The sequence below is a fragment of the Nestor notabilis genome, unplaced genomic scaffold (genome assembly GCF_000696875.1).
Source record: "Nestor notabilis isolate BGI_N333 unplaced genomic scaffold, ASM69687v1 scaffold24674, whole genome shotgun sequence".
Lineage (NCBI taxonomy): Eukaryota > Metazoa > Chordata > Aves > Psittaciformes > Psittacidae > Nestor > Nestor notabilis.
In genome coordinates, this window is record NW_009927286.1 from 898 (window position 1) to 20,041 (window position 19,144).

Sequence of the window (19,144 nt, forward strand, 5' to 3'; positions counted from 1 at the left end):
CAGCTGGTCTGGGGAGAAATCCATCGCTGGTGAGGAGGATTTAGAGCAAGGCACTGAAGCTCTGGATTCGATTGCTGCTACCAGCAGAGCTGCTGATCAGCCCTGTGCCACTGTGCCACCAGCACAGCCCTCCACACTCCCTGCTTATGCCCCCGAAGGGAAAACCTCAGGGGCCCGACCTCTCCGTCGGAGCAAGGCGGGTGCTGTGGATCAGGCTGACATGAAGATCACGCTTCCCGAAGGCTTCAATCCGCTCCAGGCCCTGGAAGAACTGGAGAAATTGGATAATTTCTTGGTTAAAGGCATAAGCAGTGAGATGCAGCTGATGGAGCAGCCGTGGGAAGAGCCCCCCCTGGGTCTCTCGGACCTCTTCCAGAGGGACATGCAAGCTTTGGGCATCCTGGTAGCTGAGATTATATTTGCTCCCAGGATTCGCCCTTCGAAGCCGGACGCATCCCTGTTGGAGCGGTTCCTCTTGGTGCGTAACCTGTGTCGCTATTATCCCAAGGAGATCCCGGCCCCGCTGCAGCACGTGCTGCATGTCCTGCTGCAGCTGAGCGTGCCGGTGGAGAAGCTGCTGAAGACCAGGCTGGGCAAGGGCACGGTGCAGTTGTTTGAGTACCAACCCATCTCCCAGGGCCTCCCTCCACCCTGTCCCATGCAGCTCCTCAGTCCCTTCAGCTCTATTGTTCCCTTTCCCACGTACTTCCCAGCCCTGCACAAGTTCATTTTCACCTACCAGGCAAAGAAGATAGAGGATGAAGGTCAAGGCCGGGAGCTTGTTTTCCAGCTGTGGCAGCAGCTGGAAGGGATCCTTTCCGAAATCACTCCTGAAGGCTTGGAGATCCTCCTGCCCTTCATATTATCCCTGATGTCCGAGGAGAACACCGCTGTCTATGCAGCGTGGTACCTCTTTGAACCCATAGCTAAATCCCTCGGCCCAAAGAATGCCAACAAATACTTGCTCAAGCCATTGATTGGAGCATATGAAACCCCTTGCTATCGCCACGGCAGGTTCTACCTCTACACAGACTGCTTCGTGGCCCAGCTGATTGTGCGCCTGGGGCTGCAGTCCTTCCTCCTCAACCTGCTCCCACACATCCTGCAGATTCTCGTCGGCATTGAGGGCTCACGGGAGGAGAGCAAATCCCTCCTGGGCACTGCTGAAGACGATGAAAGTGGAGGGGAAAGCCCCGTGTCATGTGTGTTTGGGGAGGAGATCAAAATGGACGTTGAGCACAGCTCTGCTGCACTCGACCTCCTCGACTACACCTCTGGTGTCAGCTTCCATGACCAAGCCTACCTGCCTGAGGGCGAGGACTTCCAGAGTGGCCTCTACGTTGGGGAGTCCCTGCAGCCTCAGGAGCAGGAATCGCTCAGCCTGGGGCGGCTGAGTGACAAGAGCAGTGCCAGTGAGGTGTCCCTGGGAGAGGACAGGCCTGTGGATGGGGATTCCCAGAAGGACAAGAGCAGCTTGAAGTCAATGGACAGCAGCCAGGACCTGAAACAGAGCGAGGACGAGGAGGAGGAGGAAGAGGAGCACGATGAAGAGGAGCACGATGACTCTGCAGTTGATGCAGAGCTGACGGTGGCTGTGGACGCTGGTGCCTCTGTGGATGTCACCCTGGCTGATGACAGCAGCGAGCCAGAGGATGCAGAGGGAGAGGAGCTGCCGGATCACTCTGGTGACAAAGAGCAGACAATACTCCTGGGTAAGACCCTGCTGGTGTTGAGCCTTTCTGTGGAGCAGGGAGTTGGGAGAAGGGGAAGAAGTGGGTCCAGGTTTTGGGGGACAGCGATGACACCAGTGTAAAAGGCCACTGAAGCGTGTGGATCTGAGAGCTGGGGAGCTGCCTGCAGAGCAGGCAGGGGCTGGGCAGCAGCCCAGTGATAGCTCTGTCCTGGTGGCTGGTTGTGTTTTGCAGACACAGCCTGTAAGATGGTGAGGTGGCTCTCAGCCAAGCTGGGCCCTACCGTCACGTCCCGCTTCATCGCCAGGAACCTGCTCCGCCTGCTCACGTCCTGCTACGTTGGTAATACCTGCTCCTTGGACCCCTGGGATGGGCTGTGCTGGGTGCCTTGGTGGTGGCTGGGGTGTATCCTGCTGCTTCAGCTCATGGTGGTGTCTCCGGGCAGGCCCTACCAGGCAGCAGTTTGTACCAAGCAGCGATGAGAACAGTCCCCTGAGCACAGGAAACATCTACCAGAAGAGGCCAGTGCTGGGAGATCAAGTGTCCAAGCCAGTGCTGGCCTGTCTCCTGCATGTGGCATACCTGTATGGAGAGCCTGTCCTCACCTATCAGTACCTGCCCTACATCAGCTACCTGGTTAGTATTGTCCTTCCTCCTCTTCTCACATGTGTTGGGGTGGGAGCTGTGTCTGGGCACAAAGGAGGGATGCACAGAAGATAGCCCAGCTTCATCAGGAGCCTCCTGCAATATATCCTTGTGCTTGGTTAAGTTCCGCCTTGGCCAGCATGGGCAGAGCAGATCTGGATGTGTTGGATGAGAAGGGCTGTGCTGATGCAGCTGGAAGAGGCACATTCACCCCTGCCATAAGCTCCAGCCTGCTTCCAGGGAAGCTCTTCAGCAAGCCATGGATCTACACTGGGCTACTGCAGCCCCTCCTTCCCCATTTCATCCCTGGGAGGCTTTCCCTATCACACTGGCATGTGTGAAACCAGAGAGAAAGGTTCCCTTTTGCTTTGCTGGGTGAGTGTTCCCAGCAACAGAGCTGGCACGAGGGTGGGATGGTGATAACAGCCTGCAGGAGCAGCTTGGGCTGCTCTGGGATTGCTGGAGCGAGTGCTTTCGGAGGTCTGCATGGGTAGATAGGGGATGAGAGGCTAAAGGAGGGGTTTCAACTGGATAAAAAGTACTGGCAAGGCTTTTCAGCTTGAACTTCAGAGCTGACAGCACAGAGAAAATGGGTGTAGTGGAGCTGGGTGAAAACCCAGCATTTTTCATCAACCTCCTCCCCCTGGTTTTGAATGCTTTTGACAGGGTTATTTGTCAGATTGCTTCCTTTTTAGTGGTTCTGAACACTTTGGTTATGGATTCTTGTTTCAATGGAAAACTGATGGTTTAAACGTAGAGGAAAAGAGGCCACAGTTGTTCATTTAAAGGATACAAAAGGGCATTGTCAGTTTTTTCCAGTGTTAAAAGGGAGATTTTTTCAGGGGCAAAAATCCCATTTTTCAGCAAAATCATTCTCCACCCAGCTGCAATCACAGCTCCAGCTGTGCTGCTTTGCTTTACTGGACTCATTCCTTGTGGGCACTGCGGGGATTAATACCCCTGTGAACAGTGTTTGGCAGCCTGATATTCAGGCAATGAAACACCAGGGTCACAAATAGGATACAAATCCTTCTTGCAGGATTTGGCAGAGTGGATATTTTGGGAGAGGACGAGCCTCTGTGATGAGCTGGAAGATGGCAGGTGTACAAGAAATAGAGTGGAAACTGGGATGTGTTTGTGGGTTTTGTTGTTGGCTCTCTCTGTTCTTGGGTGTTTGATTTGTCTGGGAGTTAGGAAATAGGACAATCTAGAAAGAAATCTCTTAGTGTTGCTGCTGCTGCTGTTCACTCGCTGGCATTGCTGTAGTCAGCATCAGTATGGTGTCAGCAGAAACAGGATGTGCTCTTCTGCCTCACGAAATCATCAGCAGGTGCATTTCTAGATGTTAGCAGCAGGTTTGCCCATAATTTCTGCTTGGATATTTCATGCAAGGACTGTTCCTCTGCAGTCTGTGCATCCAGGCTCAATGCGGTGTGGGATAAAGATGCTGATTCTTGCTTTAAGTCGTGTGTATGACATAGGTTTCTCCTCTTCCTGTGCTGGCAAATGATACCCAGGCTGGTGATGCTCTGGGGTTGTCTCTTTGCCCTCTGAGCTTCCCATCCATGGGAGCATCCTGCAGAGAGATGCTCTCCAGGGGATGCCCATGAGCTCGGGAACGTTGTGCCCCATTCCCTTCAGGCTCATCTCTTGTGCTCACATCCATGTGTCAGTTTTCAGGCTCATCCCTTGATGTTGAGACTCAGCGCTCAGGTTCCTCTTCCTTTTGAGGCCGAGCTCAGGTGATCCTGGGATCTCCCTTGCTGTGTCCCGCTGGGAGAGGTGGTGTCCCTGGCTCTCAAGGAGTCCCTTTGCAGGTTGCAGCCGGCGGTGGGTCCGGTGGTGGCCGGCTGAACAGCCGGAAGGAGGCCGGGCTCTTGGCTGCTGTGACGCTGACCCAGAAGATCGTGGTGTGTCTCTCGGACACCACACTGATGGACATTCTCCCCAAGATCAGCCAGGAGGTGCTGCTCCCAGTGCTGGGCTTCCTCACGTCAGCAGCCATCGGGTAAGTGCTGTTGTGGCTTCAGCATGGGTTGGCACAGCTCAAAGTCAGCGATGTGGAGGTGGTTCTTTGAGGGTCTGATGCGCACCTGGTTGCATGCACATAGAGCTTATGCTGCTCAAGACCTTCTGATAACACAGACAGGGCAGGAAGCATGAAGCAGAGAAGGGGAAAAGGGATATGGGAGGGCAGGCTGGTCATGGATGTCCTCTTCAGTTTCCCCAGCGGTGCCCAGGCCCGTGTTGTCCTGTGTGTTAAGACCATCAGCCTGATTGCCCTGATCTGCCTGCGGATTGGGCAGGAGATGGTGCAGCAGCATTTGAGTGACACGGTGAGGAACTTCTTTGAGGCCTTCTCACTGCTGCAGGAGCTGCAAGACCAGGTCAGTGATGTGGGAGAGGTCCTCCTGCCGTCCCCCTGTCCCCAGGAACGTGCTGGGCATACCTGCATACACCAGTGTCAGCAGCATCCAGCCCGGGCTGTGCTTGTGTAGTTATGTGGTAAGAGCATCTGATCTTGGGTATCTTCTCTTGTCCAGAGGACAGAGTCACTGAGCAGCTGTGAGGTGCCAGTGATGGAGGTGCCTCTCTTGGATGGGAAGATGCTGGATCCAGCTGTGGTGATGGAGTTACAGAAGGTGTTTAACCCTGAGATGGCCTACATCACCTACATCCCCTTCTCTTGCTTGCTAGGTACGGCTTGGCCACCATCTCCTGGGGTCTGTGACAGAGCTTGATCTGCTTCTTGGTTTGGGAGCCCACTTCAGGCTGCTTTGGCTGGGAGCAGCATGTGGCTGGCTTGTGAGGGGCGTTGTGTTCACAGCCCTGTGCTGACCCTTGTGCTGTTGTTGATGGTGCTGGGTGACGGTGGGGATATTCCTTCCCTTGAAGGCACGTTCTCTCCCTTCAGGTGATGTTATCCGCACGGTCGTGCCCAACCACTCGCTGGTTGAGAAGCTGGCCAGCCTCTACCTGGAGAATGTGAACCCCAAGAGCCTGCAGGTCGTCAGCCTGGAGCAAACACAGAGTGTGGTGGGCTTAGACCAAGATACACGAGGAACTGAGCCCTTCTCTAGCCACCACGAGGACAGTCACTCTGGTACCTTTGGGAGCGTGCTGGTAGGGAACCGCATCCAGGTCCCTGTGGACACACAGCGCGAGGGTCTGGGTTTACTTCACCTCAGTGCTGGCACTGATGGCTTCATCCCCAGCTTATCCAGCGAGGAGAACACCCTGAAGCACGACCTTCCTCGCAGCACCCACATGCTGTGTGGGAACTGGCTGGCCTACTGGCAGTATGAGATTGGGGTGAGCCAACACGACCCCCGTTTCCACTTCCACCAGATCAAGCTGCAGAGTTTCTCAGGGCATTCGGGGGCCATCAAGTGCGTGGCACCACTCGGCAGTGAGGACTTCTTCCTTAGTGGCAGCAAGGACAAAACCGTCCGCCTTTGGCCCTTGTACAACTATGGGGATGGCACCAGCGAGGTGCCACCACGGTTCACGTATGCTGAGCACAAGAAGTCTGTTTTCTACGTGAGCCAGCTGGAGGCACCGCAGCACGTGGTGAGCTGCGATGGAACTGTGCACATCTGGGACCAGTTCACAGGTAAGGGAAAGGGTTGAGGGTTGGTTGGAGTGAACTGCTCCGAACCTTAAAGGCAGAAGGGGCTGTTCTGAGGTTTGGTGGTTGCTGTTAAAATCCAGTGCAGAACTGGAGGTCTGCGGTGTAGCTTCTCCCTCCATCTGCTGCCATAATGTCCCTGTTGTGTTTCCACAGGGAAACTTCTCCGGACTTTTGATGAATTGGACAGCAAAGTCCCCATCACGGCTGTGACCACCATGCCTCCTCCCCACCACAGCATCTCTGTGGCCAGCGCAGACTCCGTGCTGCGGTTCATCGACCACAGGAAGCCGGGATTACAGGTACGGAACCCAGCGCTCTGCAATCCACCCATCTCCATCCACGGGCGTGATGATGGGATCACGCCTGGCCCAAAGCCAGTTGTGATGGTTCCGTGATCCCAGGATCTCTTGTCCCCCTAAATGCCAGATCCCCCCTGATCTTCATCCCCCAGTAGCTGGACTTTCTCTTGCAGCACGAGTTTCGCCTGGCCAGCGGGGTGAGCGCCGGGCTCATCCGCTGCTTGGCTGTCAGTCCCAACGGGCGCAGCGTTATGGCTGGATTCTCCTCTGGCTTCATCGTGCTGCTGGACACCAGGACAGGACTCATCATGCGGGGCTGGCCTGCCCATGAAGGGGACATCCTGCAGATCAAGGTGAGAGCTGCGATCAGGGGCTGCTTTGTGGTCGCCATCGATCCTCTGAGGCTGCCTGGAGCATCCTTCTGGCATGTGCTGCTTGGGAGGGCTTGTCTGCTCCGTCCTCTGGGGGTTCTTCCATCATTGCTGTGTCCCTAAGAGGCTGCTTAAGCTCTTCTCCCCCGTGGTTAGTGCTGTGAGCAGCCTCCTCGTGTTCCAACCTGTGCTGAGCGGAGATCAGCCCTCCCAGGTGTCTGCAGCAGGGGCAGAGAGGAGCTGCATCTCCTGTGAAGCAGCAGATGTGTTGCTTTCTCCGCAGGGCTCTCTGCTCCCCTGGGAGAGTGTCACTCTAATGAATAACTCTTGTCCATATTTACCCACCCTCAGGGAGCAGGGCTGGGGCTCCAGTGTCCTCGACCCAAGCACAGGTTAAACAAAGCTCAGCAGTGTGGGTTGTTTACCCTCTCACTAGCTAATAACCAGCTCCGGGCTTCTCCTGCCCTCAGCAGGGTTTTCTGCTGTGAGAGGGCCTCCGAGTTCCTTTTCCTGAGGAGGAAAATCCTTGGCAGGTTTAATGGAGAGGAAGGCTGCATGATAATCTCTACACAGATGATGAATTAGTTGTGTTTTAGGTATCACGATGTTGTTAAGAGGCACAGCCCATCTCTGAAGGATAGCACTAGAGGAGGTTGCCACCAGAGTCCTGTAGCTTGCAGTGTCCACCCGGATGCTTTGTTAATACTGCTTTGTACCATCAGTTGCTTAGAAATGGCTGGGACTGCCCCAGGGGATTGCACTGTGACTGTTGGATTGCTGGCACCTAACCTCATTTGCAGGTTGAGATACAGACTGGGAGCTTTCACTTCACCAGTTGGTTCACTGGCCTTCCCTCTCTTGCAGGCTGCAGAGGGCAACGTGCTGATCAGCTCCTCCTCGGATCATTCCCTGACTGTGTGGAAGGAGCTGGAGCAGAAACCTTTGCACCACTACAAATCTGCATCTGAACCCATCCATGCATTTGACCTCTATGGCAACGAGGTTGTCACTGGCACTGTGGCCAACAAAATTGGTGTCTACTCCATGCTGGAGTCCTCAGCGCTGCCCATCAGCACCACCAAGCTGAGCTCGGAGAACTTTCGGGGTACACTGACCAGCCTGGCAGTGCTGCCCACGAAATGCCACCTCCTGCTGGGCTCAGACAATGGCATCATACGCCTCCTGGCATAGCTGTCCCCAGCCTGGGCGCCTGTGGCTGTCCCACAGTGCTGGTGGCAGAGCTGAAAGCCAGCGGTGTTCCTTATGGAGGAGGCAGTGAGATGTTTGTGAGCAGAGGACGCAGGGGGAGGTGTGCTGTTAGTGGGAGAGCATCTCTAACCTCCTTCTCTTATCTCTACAAAGAAAAAAAGCCATAACTGAGAAACCTCCACTGCTGCTGGGAGAGATACTGGGCGTTGTAGGTCACTGTCACCCCTGCAGAGAGGCCTGGAGCTTTCCATACCATGTGTGCCTGATCCCCAGGGGACTGTGAGCTGCCCTCCAGAGTAACATGGACCACAGCTTTCCCCTTCCCTTTAATAAGGGGTAAGAGGTGCCCCTTGACAAGAATACAACAGTATAGCTACTGCCATCTGCACTTACCCTTCACTTCCACTCCCAAACCACTGAACACTCCTATTAGGATAGCATTAGCTGGGCCTGGGAACTGCTGCCTTCAGGGCTGTGTGGTGCTGGGCATCTCCTTCTCCTGTGGTCTTTGTGTGAAGCCCAGAGGATGCACTCTATTAACTTTAGGTTCTGCCAGCTGAGTTGGAGCCTGTATGGGAGGAGGAGAGGTTAACTAGAGCACTTCTGCTGCCTTACTGGCTCCAGGGCAAGGGCTGGAATGGAAATCAGCCAAGGCACAAACCCCATCTGCTTTGCCATTTCATTTAGGAATGGGCTGCTGTGGACGGACAGTTTGGGATGGGAACATGACCCTCTAGGGAGACCAGAGCTACATGCCTCCATGAGGATTTTGCCTTCTGGAGCCGTAGAGGAGGGATGGCCTGTTTGTCGGTTCCTGCCCCAGCAGTGCTGCATCCCACGGTTGTGTGAGGGGTGAGGAATGCCCTGTGTGCCACACACTGGCTGGGGCTCTCAAGAAATCCTCTCCTTCGTGCTGGTCAGACTCCTGGGGAAGACAGGACAGCAAAAAGGTGCTCAGTTTTGTCCCCTCCTGCCCTTACAGCGTGAAGACCAGGAGGCACAATCCAGTATGGTCTCATTCTGACTTTCCCTCTGGGACAGCACCGTCTGTTCCCACCCCAAAGGTGAGGGGGATGTTCTTTGACCCAGCTGTAGGAGCAGTTGCCTCACTTCTATTGCAGCCCTTTTCCCATCCATCCTTCAGCCTAATCAGAGCCAGTATTAGGGAGTGGGAAGCTCTTATCTTGGGCAGAGGAGGAGCCTGCTGTGGGTTGTCCTGGGAGGAGGAAGGGCTTTCAGCCAGCTGCTGGTTCATGTCAGGAGCCTGCGGTTGGGAAGGCTGCCTTCTGCTTCTAGGGAGGGTGGGGAGGTGAGCAGTTGGCCCTTGCTATCCCTCCCTACCCAAGGGGAGCTCTCAGTCCCGTGTTGCCTATTAACCATTTGCAATAGATGTAAATACTTCCTTCTAATAAACTCTTTGAAAGAGATGCAGAGATGGGCGTGTGGGGCAGCTCTGTGCTGGAGGGGCCCAGGTGTGGTGTGGGGCTGGCTGCGGCTCTTCCTCTGGCAGCCAAAGCTTAGACTCTGTCCAGACACCTCTTGCGTTCCTGGGTGAGCTGGAGGAGGGATGCTGTGAAGATGCCCTGGATGTAAGGTAGGATTCTGCTGCATGGGGACTTGGATCTGCCTTCCAAGTGGAAATAGCTCCCCATGTTGTAGCAGCGTGTCCCAGAGTAGTTTCTGGTTGCAGAGCTCAAACTTGTCTCCTTCCCAGTGTCTGGGGTGAGTTTGGGAATCAAAACTGCTGCAAGGAATGGGTGCTGCAATCCCATTAGTGTTCCCCACTGCTCCTTAGTGATTCCTCTAAAACTGAGGATGTGAAGAGAGCAGGGAAGTACCACTATGGCTTCTGCATATCCACATGGGACAGGACCACTGGAGTTCTGCCCATTCCCAGGACTCTTCCTCCATATGGAGCCCAGCAGAGCTCTGGTGTGTGCTGTGCCCCAGGGGAGGTACCAGCTGCTTTTGGCTCAGCTCATCCTGAGCATCACCACCTCCTGCTCTGGTCCATGGCCACAGGGCCTTGGGCATCAGCCATCTGCTAAACCCAGGGCTGTGCACTTGCTGCAGCAGCTGGGATACAGAAAGTAAGTATCTGGGGGGTTCTGCAAAGAGACTTCCAAAACCAGAGAGCCCTGTGGCAATAAATGCAAAGCCCTATGTGGTCACTAAAGGTTATGAATAAAAGAGCATATTCCCAGCACAGGGAGCATATGGAAAGTGGAGCCACTACCAGGGACAACTGACTTCACGTGTTACTCCTGCTGATGGGAGTTTTGGAGGTGGTAAACTCCGTGTTAACACTGTCTTGAGCAGCCCAAAGTATCTCCCCATCTCCAAATGCACCATAAATCCACTCCTATTCCCCCAAACCAATGTTTAACCGGATGCTGTGGGTCAATATTTGCCTCAAACAGGGGCTGGTGCCGAAGGTCACTGGTGGGGAGGAGGGATGAGCTGGACAAGCTGCCTCATGCAGAGCCACCAGCCACACTAAGGCAGGTGCCAGCTCCAACGTGGACCTCAGGTAAGGGGCAAATGAACATGGATTTGACAGTAAATGGGGGTTTCTCCAATGAGCTCCTCTGGGAAAGGGGGGTGAAATGGGCACAGTGATGAAGGATAGGGACACCAGGGAGGAAAGGGGTATTTGGGGTATTATATGGGTGCAAGATTTGGGGTGAAAGAAGAATGGAATGAAATGGCCTCAAGTTTGGCTTCTTCCACGTGGAAACTGGGGCCACAGCCCAGCAGTTTTGGGTGAAAGCAAGGACTGCCTGGGGAGAGGAAAGCAGCCCTAGGGATAAAGTGTATGTCATCTGTGCCGAGAGCTGAGCTGTGGGATGGAGACTTTATGGCAAGAAGAAGATCTGTTATTTCTGTTGGAACGGGTGAAGCAGCGGCCAGGGAATGGGAAGGATTTATCCATGGCCCTGGAAGCCCTGCTCCCAGTGTCCCACACTGGAACCAGAGCACAGGGGTGGGAGAGGCTGTGGTTTGCCAGCCAAGAGGGAAGGCGAGTGCTGGGAAGGGGAGGACTCTCTATTCCAGCACATACTGCTCAGAAACTGCTCTGCTATTGCAATTTCTATGTGCAAAGTCCCTCCCAGACAGCACTTGCTGCGTGATCGCAGCCCCACTGAGGCAGGATAGTGTCCCTTCTCCCAAGAGCCGAGGATGCTGTGCCTGTACCTCCATGGTCTGCATGGGAAAGGAGCAGAGGCTCTCATCCTCTTCCAAAGGCACAGTGTGTGCAGGGCTGATTAGGGAAATACCATTTTCAATGCAGAGGAATGAGGGCGATGGGGTCAGAAATGCAGGATCCAAGCAGGAGAGTGTCATGGAGAGGAGCCTGGCTGCAGTTCCAGCTCTGCTGCCGTGCGGGTCCCTGTTCCTCTCTGATTTCCCTGCCTTGGCGTTGGACCCAGGAGCCCTGTGTTGTTTCTTTGCAGCATTGTTCATCTCCCTATTGCTTTCTGCAAGCTCCTGAGCCAACCTGTTTGGCCAGGTTGTTCGTTTTCTCCCTGTAGACCTGGACAGGCTCAGCTTGCTGCTGCCAGGCAGCTGGAAAGAACTCCTCTCTCGGCTGGTCCTTCTGATCCAGAAACATGGTGTTCCTCTGGGGTCCGTGGCTGCTGTGCCTGTCTGCTCTGCACAGCCACCTGAGGGTAAGTTGTGATGGTGGGGGGCTCTGGCCAGCAAAGGGCAAGGGGAACAAAGCAGGTCTTCTGCACCAGACCATGGGGCAAATAGTGGCTCATGCTTCTGTGTGAGAAGTGCTGGAAGGCACATTGGTGTAGGACACTGCTGCTGTGCTCTGGGGTAGCCCATGCCCTAGAGCAGAAAGGTTTCTGATCTTCTTTTTCCCAGCTAAAATAGCTATTCTCATTATTCAAGTGGATTTCTGTACAAGCTCTTTGGAAACTTGGCTTTGACTGTATTTAGTATCCATGACCTTCAGGAGTTAACAGGAGGTTGTTTAATAGCAGCTTTCTTCTCGCCCCCATTTTCAATCTGGATTCCTGTCAGATCTGAGATTGCAAAACTGCACTGCTCACTCTCTAGGGGACACATTATTTTGTACCCTTCTGGCCTGGTCCCTTCCCAAACACATCCACTATTTGCAGCCTCTCCCAGCTCTTGCTCACTTCCACATCTGCACTGTGAACCCCACTGCATCGGGGTCTGCATCCTGAAGCCGTGCCCGTGCTGCAGCCACACTGGTGCCAGCCCCTGACCTGCCCCCATGGGAATGTGTTAGGAATGGGAGCAGGGAAGACTCGACTCAGGAAATTCCGAAGAAATTATCCAGGACATGACTTTGTTTCTTTGTTGTGTGTTTTTCCCTCCCCTACAGTTCTCCTCAGTACAAGCCATTGAGCAAAAGCGTCTCTTCCTAGACAAGGATGGGGACCTGAAGGTAAGCAATGACTGGTTCCACCCGAGGGGACTGGAGTTACACTGTGGTATTTGCAATGGTTTTCCTGAGATAGGAAGAGCCCAGGCAGTGCAATCTAACAGTGCCAGTGCAATGGGAAAGTCCATCCACCTGCAGGCTTCCCTCCCTGCTGCTGCCAGTGCTGTGCTCCTTTATGCTGGAAGCGTATGGAGTAATCAGTAGCTGGTGTGTACAGGGACTGGCAAGTGGATTGTTTAAGTTCTGATTGATAAGAGAAGATGAGGAAAACAACTAGCTATGAGGGTGATAGGGAGAAAGACCTGGAGCTGATGCTACCCATCCAGCCTGGCTCTGACAGTGCAGCAGAGGAATGTTACCGGATGTGTGTGGGAACAGAGATCTGAGGGAAAAAACATGTGTTTCAGACCATGCCAATGTGAGGACAGTGGTGTCAGTGCTATAGGCTACAGCTTAGAAAGCTGTAAAATGAGGAAATTTGGAAAGAAGAGGGATGGGATGGAACAGACAAGTCAAGACAGATGCCTGGAGGAGGATTTGAGCCAGCGTGGATCAAGGCTGTGACAACAGTAGAGGTGCTGACCGATGCACGAGTGCTAAAATGTGTGAGAGGAGGAGGTGAAATCAAGGTTGAGGATGATGGATCTATGAAAGGTGAAGGCAAAGGACATGTGCTGAGCAGGTCATGGTTCTTGCCCTCAAACCATGCCTGTGGGGCTCATTCACCTGGGAGCAAGCAGAGAACCACTGCAAGACCCTCACCTGGTCCATTCTCACCCGATACAAAACCCTCTCTGTTCCAACCTCATTGAAGTGCTTTTAACCTCAAGGTTAAAAAGCAAACTGAAGCAAAGGCACCATCAGAGCAGAGGAGCTGGAGTTTTCTGGACCCACTTAGGTGTGCAGTAAAGCCCATGAGGGATGGTATTGCCCTGCTCCAGCTTTCCCAGCACTATCCTTCTTGTTTCTCCCCAGGATGTGAAACACGCTGGAGTTGAACAGTCTGCTCTGCTGGGAGCAGGGGGGGTGCTGAACACAGACCTGGCAGACTTCACCTATGACACCTTCCAGGAGACTGATGGACCCATGCTACCCTTCACCACCAACTCACCAGGCATGAAGAATGACTGGAACGCAGAAGATGAAGCCATAGCTGGGGCTGTGGGCTGTTCTGAACAGCAACCATCTGGGGAGATTTCCTCTTCTTCAGAAGAGGGAGAGAGTGAAGATAAAAGCTGCGAGATGACTTGGAAGAGGAGCCAGAGGCTAGCAGATGGCTTGATGAGATTCAGCATTGATCTCTTGAGAGAAGTCCAGCTGGAGTCCAACAGGACCAATGTGATCCTCTCACCCCTCAGCATCGCCCTCGCCTTGTCTCACTTGGCACTGGGTAACTTGTTAGTTACAAAAGCACCATTTCCCGTACCCCCTCCTAGGAACCAATGTGTAAAATGCAAAGATTAAATACAGCACCTTCCACTTAATCCTACTCTTGCAGCTTTAATTAGGCACAATTACAATTGAAATTGCCCTTTGCGGCCCTGCTGAGGCTCCTACGTTTAGGTTTCTCCAGCCTCTTTTGTAAGGCACAGGCTGTTTCTAACAGTGGGAAGCTAGATCCCTGTTTTCCACTACATGGGCATGACCTAACAGGAATCTGACTTTGCTTTTTAGGAGCAGCAAATCAGACAGAGAAGCACCTGCTGGAGGTGATGCACCTGCAGTCGGTGCCCTGTGTCCACCACATGTTGGGCACCCTTCGGAGGAGGCTCACGGAATCCACCCTCAGCCTTGCATCCCGTCTGTACCTGCAGAAAGGTGAGAGGAGGGGTCCTATTGGCATGGGATAAACTGCTCCATGACAGAGGAAGCACACTGTCATACTGGGAATCATCCCTAAGCGCTCCTCCTGGAGAGTGTCACACCACTGGCTGATAACTTCATGTGGAATTCTTCCCTTCTGCCAGGATTTGAGGTGAAAGAGAAGTTCCTGGAGGATTCAGAGAAATTCTATGGAGCAAAGCCCATGACCCTTTCTGGGATCAATGAAGATGACCTCACAGCCATAAATAAGTGGGTAAAGGAAGCAACTCATGGGCAAATACCCACCTTCCTACAGCAACTCCCTGAAAACACAGTGATGCTCTTGCTCAACGCCATCCATTTCCACGGTGAGGCCTCACTTCTCAAGAGGAGTAGTTAGAAATGTGCCAGTTTTCTACAAGCACTGTGCTTGAATGGCATCTCTTTCCATTGCTTCCTGCTAGCCAATCTGCTTGTTCTGTTCTTGTACATCTGCTGTTCCTCTTGCTTGGATTTCTTTACAGCAACGATTCCCAACTGCTTCACATGTGCTAAAAATGCCACCTGACAGCAGAGCCAGAATGCAGGAGGTGAAACCTGTGGTTTTGCCTCCTTGTTCAGGATCCCAGACAGCAGCACATCCCTGCTCATGTCAGCCACAGCAAATGCAATGCACTCTATGCCAACCACAGAGCTCAGAGGCAGCTCTTGTGGATTTCTTTCTAACTAAAGCACAGTGCTCAGGCACATCTTCCCCTTTTTAATTCCCTGAGGGTTCTGCATTGAAACACAGACCAAGCACTTGCTCCCAGTGTAAATCTGTGAATCTTTCAGCTTGGTCTTGGAACACTCTTTCACCCTGCACAGCACAAAGGCTCTTCATTTTTCAAAGCACAAACATCCTTTACTTTATCTTCACAGCCTTCAGTAATCTCCCACGCTGAGGCATGAGGATTAATCCCTGTTCTTTGTGTTATTCCATAGTCCCTCTCTGGAAGATAAGAGCTTCCTGCTGTTAGGGCTTTTCCAGCCCTTGGTACTGTATTTCACAGCTCTCTTCACTGTATTTCTACTTTCCTGGTCACTAATCTGCCTTGTTGGAAAACTCATGATAGGAGGGGTGGCAGAGAGGCAGTTTCTGTTTTCCTACCCAAATTTAACTGTTGATTTCTAAACTTCTATTTTGATAGGGTTCTGGAGGAATAAGTTTGATCCCAGCTTCACTGGCCCAGATGTGTTCCACCTTGACAATGAGTTTGTGGTCCCAGTTGAGATGATGAAAGCCCAGAAGTACTCCCTGAGCTGGTTTACACTGGAGTCCCAGGACATCCAGGTCGGGCTCCATTAGGAGCACAAGTTTTGATTGGAATTTCCTCTTGCTCTGGTATTTTACTGACTGCAAATGCTCTCTCCCCAAACCCCAAATGTCTCTTAATGGGCATAACACACAAAAACTTAATAAGCATCCTTTGTCCTAGCAAGAATGTTGAACCTTCACTCTCAGTCTATAGGAAAAATAAAGAGATAGATCGAGAGATAGATAGAGAGATATCCCCAGTAAGTGGGAATTAATGGAGTTTAAAACTTAAAGATAAATGAGGAAATACAGGACGGAATTCCCTCAGACAATGTCCTGTTGGAGCCCTTCAGAACACAGCTACTGCCAGAGTGGGTACAGTGTTTGTGCATGAGGGCTTCCACTCTGCCATGTGTTCAACCTCTACCAGTCAGTGGCTAAATACTAAAATCTAATGCTGTTATTCCAGTAAACTTTGTCCAGATTCCTCCTTCCCAACAGGCTGTTCTCATCCAATAGCTAGACTGGCTCTGTAGGCCAATTGGAAAAAGGCTATATTAAAAGCATCACTTTCTAGACTTGCCTTTCTCTTCCCTAATTCTCCTGGTTGGTTTTATTTCCAGGTGGCCAAGTTTCCCTTTAAGAGTAACATGAGTTTTGTGGTCATTGTACCAAACCAGTATACTTGGAATACCTCTCATGTGCTAGAGAAATTCCCTTACGGACAACTATGCAAGCTTTTCCCCACAGAGGTACCCACTGCAGTGAAGATCCCCAAAATGAAACTGGATCACCACCTGGAACTCAACAGGGTTCTCAGTCAAATGGGTAAGGATTTGCATGGAATAAGTGAAGCTGATCAATCTATATGGCATCTGTTCGCTGACACCCAAACCTGCCATCCTTGTTTCTAAAGCTGTGCCTCACAGCTTGCTCCAGATAACATCCAAACTCTTCCATCTCCTATTCCTCTCCTCCTCCTTACTCTTTGCTTGCCTAGCACCAAATGTTTGGCTCCAACGAGATGATACTATAGAGAAAGCAGCATTCACAGTTCCTCCCAACCTTTACGAGTTCTTCCTATTCCCCTATTTGTAGCCAAGACCAACTTCCTCCTGCGTGTCAACTTTTATCTCTTACTTTGACATTTAACACAGTGTCCAGGACATAAAAATTGCCACCAGAGAGAATGCAGATGACCCTTACTGAAACAGAACACCATGACCTGCATTTCCAGATGAGAAGAAATTAAGATTTCATTTTCTTTTGCAGAATTGCTTAAAAAATAATACCTATAAAAGTGTTTCCAGCCTAGCAAGAAAGAGCCTTCAGCCTTGCTGCTGCTTTTAAAGGATGACTTTAAGTTCTTACACTACCGTTCCAGTTCTGGCACCCTCAGCTCTTCACACAGAGAAGGACTGGCTGGATTGCAGCTCTTGTTTCTGTTGCCTGCCAGTTCTTCAGTCCTCCATGGTGGACAACACATATAGCAAGATGAGGGAATTGCCTCCTTCGGCCAGAGCTGGTGGCATCAACTGGGTTAACTAAGGTTAACTTAGTCTCATTTCTCTGTAGGCCTCCAGGAGCTGTTTACAAGCCCAGATCTGCAGAAGATCACAGAGGAGCCTCTCTTTGTATCCAGCATACAGCATCAGTCCACCCTGGAGCTTAAAGAAGACGGGGTGGAAGCATCTGCTGTGACCAGCGTCGCTATGTCACGCTCAGTCTCTGCCTTCAGCCTCGACCGGCCCTTTGTCTTCATTATCTTTGCAGATGAAACAGGCATCCCACTCTTTATAGGCAGTGTCCGGAACCCAAACCCCAATGCTGCTCCCCAGCTCAAAGAGCCACTGGACTCTCATGAAGCAAAGGATGTCAATGAGTACCCCATGCCCAAATAAGAGAGGAGCAGAGCCTTAAGTGTTCTGGGACTGCTACCTGACCCTTTGGACCAACTAAGAGAGGCCTCCTGTCCTTGGAGACCTCCCTCTGAGGCCACAGGAGGCCACCCCTTGCTGTTTTCCTTTACAGATCCCTAAAGACCAGTCCTGGGATAGCCCATTCCAGCCTTCTCCAGGCTGGGGTTCCCCTCTAAGCTTCTTCTGCCTGGATTTCCCTTCCAGGGCTCTCAGTCCTCGAAGGGAGATTTCCTTGTCCCCAGACTCTTATTTAGAGTCTTTATTAAGCTCTTATTAGAGTCCCCTGTAGCCTGGAATCATCATTAGCATCTGGCAGCCTGGACAACAGCCAGGGATACTCATATGGCTCTTCCTTCTGCAGTTCCTGGGAACATGTCTACTTCCAAGTGTTCCTCTGAAAACCATCTGTACCCACCTAGAAACAACCTATAGATCCCCTGGACTAGGAAGCAGTTGTCTTCTCTAGGATGCACCACAGCCACTTCCAGGCACAAGCTCATCTCAAAGATTCCCTTTTCCCACTCCTTGGCTATTGGGATCTGATGGAGGAGGGTCTGCAGTGGGAAATCTCTTTGGATCCTTATCTGCAGCCCTTTTCCTGGGAAACTCTAGGTTCTTGGGTAATGCTAGATTTTGAAAGACATATTTTATAGAGTGTTTTTTAGTAATTTTTATGTTGGCAGAATAATAAAGAGTAAAGCAGAATATATTTGCTTAAGGTGTTACATTGTAAGACCCAACAGAGAAAGGAAAAAGGCACACAACTTGGATAGTTGCAAAGACTGGGAGGAAAAAGGTCCTATTTGGAAAGACAGGAGGGGCTCTTGCAAGGGATCTGCCTTTTGCTACACCTCATCACAGAGGACAACAGGTTCTGTGAGGTGAAATGGCTCATCCATAAACACTGTCCAAGGACTGAGACCAAAAAGCTTTGGCTTTGTGAAATGGGCAGAATTCCTTGAATTAGGGATGAGCTCAGTGGCAGGAGGGTATTCTGCCTGTGGGCAGCAATGTGGTGATAAGCAGGGATGTGACAGTCCTTAACCTTTCTCTTGGGCAAAACCTGACCATTACTGTTATCTACTAGGAGGTTTAAAGCTGCTGATCTGACATCTGCTATCTGTAATTTGTTCTTCCAATAGGATACTCCTGACTCCACAACACAATGCTATGGATGGCTGGGACAGCTTCCAGGGGAAAGAGGGGCAGATTTTGATGCCTGTAGCTGAATGTCACTGCTTTTGCCCTGGTTTTGGCAAAAGGCAATGTCCTGTTACAGCTTCGCTTGTGGGCACAGCTCTCTGGGTCCTTGTTCTGAGGCAGCTGAAATAAGCTACCACAAAGGAATCTTGGGAACCCTCCACCCAACCAAGCCATCCTAGCACTTCTAACTCACCGTAGGCTGCCATGCTGCAGCTATTTCTGTGCAAAACAACTGCTATCCATAGCAGGTTCTGCTTCCAAACTCTCTCAGCTTCTGGGTAGAAAGGATGGTGCTCTGGTTTTGAGACACAGCAGTCAAAGAGCACAAGGGCCATCCTCCTGGCAGCGTTTTCCTCACTCGGAAAGCCTGCCTTCCCTCAAAGGAAGGAGCAGAATGCTTCTGGGAGCCTCCGTCCCTGAATAGTCTGCACCATCTGCTGGAATAAGAGAAGGACTGACTCACTAACCATGAATTTCGGGGATGCAGGAGACTTTGGGGAATAAAAAGTCCTGGCTCCAACCTGCAATTACACATTTCTTGCAGTCTAAAAGGGGAAGAACAGCTAAAGATAATGCCTACCCCTCTAACCCATGCAATGACACATACCCTTCAAAGAGAGGGTGTAATTACAGGGCCATGTAATTCTAACAAGTAA

The 19,144-nt window shown here is 51.8% G+C and overlaps 2 protein-coding genes across 2 annotated transcripts in view; both read left to right on the forward strand.

The window, feature by feature from the left end:
- The window catches only part of WDR81 (WD repeat domain 81), a gene marked incomplete at its 5' end in the record, with an annotated part of 8,882 nt that extends 891 nt beyond the window's left edge, over positions 1-7,991 (forward strand). The window contains 10 exons of the mRNA XM_010014002.1: positions 1-1,712; positions 1,926-2,033; positions 2,137-2,327; positions 4,154-4,344; positions 4,558-4,723; positions 4,880-5,033; positions 5,251-5,949; positions 6,121-6,266; positions 6,440-6,619; positions 7,502-7,991. The exon at positions 1-1,712 is cut by the window's left edge and continues 9 nt beyond it. Coding sequence (XP_010012304.1) covers positions 1-1,712; positions 1,926-2,033; positions 2,137-2,327; positions 4,154-4,344; positions 4,558-4,723; positions 4,880-5,033; positions 5,251-5,949; positions 6,121-6,266; positions 6,440-6,619; positions 7,502-7,828 — 3,874 coding nt within the window. The remainder of the gene's footprint in view (positions 1,713-1,925; positions 2,034-2,136; positions 2,328-4,153; positions 4,345-4,557; positions 4,724-4,879; positions 5,034-5,250; positions 5,950-6,120; positions 6,267-6,439; positions 6,620-7,501) is intronic.
- A 3,466-nt stretch (positions 7,992-11,457) lies between these two features.
- Positions 11,458-17,267, forward strand: SERPINF2 (serpin peptidase inhibitor, clade F (alpha-2 antiplasmin, pigment epithelium derived factor), member 2). Its single transcript, XM_010014003.1, has 8 exons — positions 11,458-11,517; positions 12,207-12,269; positions 13,242-13,656; positions 13,941-14,084; positions 14,234-14,437; positions 15,260-15,402; positions 15,990-16,194; positions 16,942-17,267. The coding sequence occupies exons 1-8, from the start codon at positions 11,458-11,460 to the stop codon at positions 17,265-17,267; spliced, it is 1,560 nt and encodes a 519-aa protein (XP_010012305.1).
- Positions 17,268-19,144: the final 1,877 nt, after the last annotated feature.

What these genes read in the sequence shown, in the direction of transcription:
- SERPINF2 (XM_010014003.1), top strand. Translation starts at nt 11,458, where the DNA reads ATGGTGTTCCTCTGGGGTCCGTGGCTGCTGTGCCTGTCTGCTCTGCAC. An exon ending in ACAAGGATGGGGACCTGAAG is followed by an intron (nt 12,270 to 13,241) that starts GTAAGCAATGAC and finishes GTTTCTCCCCAG; the next exon opens with GATGTGAAACACGCTGGAGT. An exon ending in CCGTCTGTACCTGCAGAAAG is followed by an intron (nt 14,085 to 14,233) that starts GTGAGAGGAGGG and finishes CCCTTCTGCCAG; the next exon opens with GATTTGAGGTGAAAGAGAAG.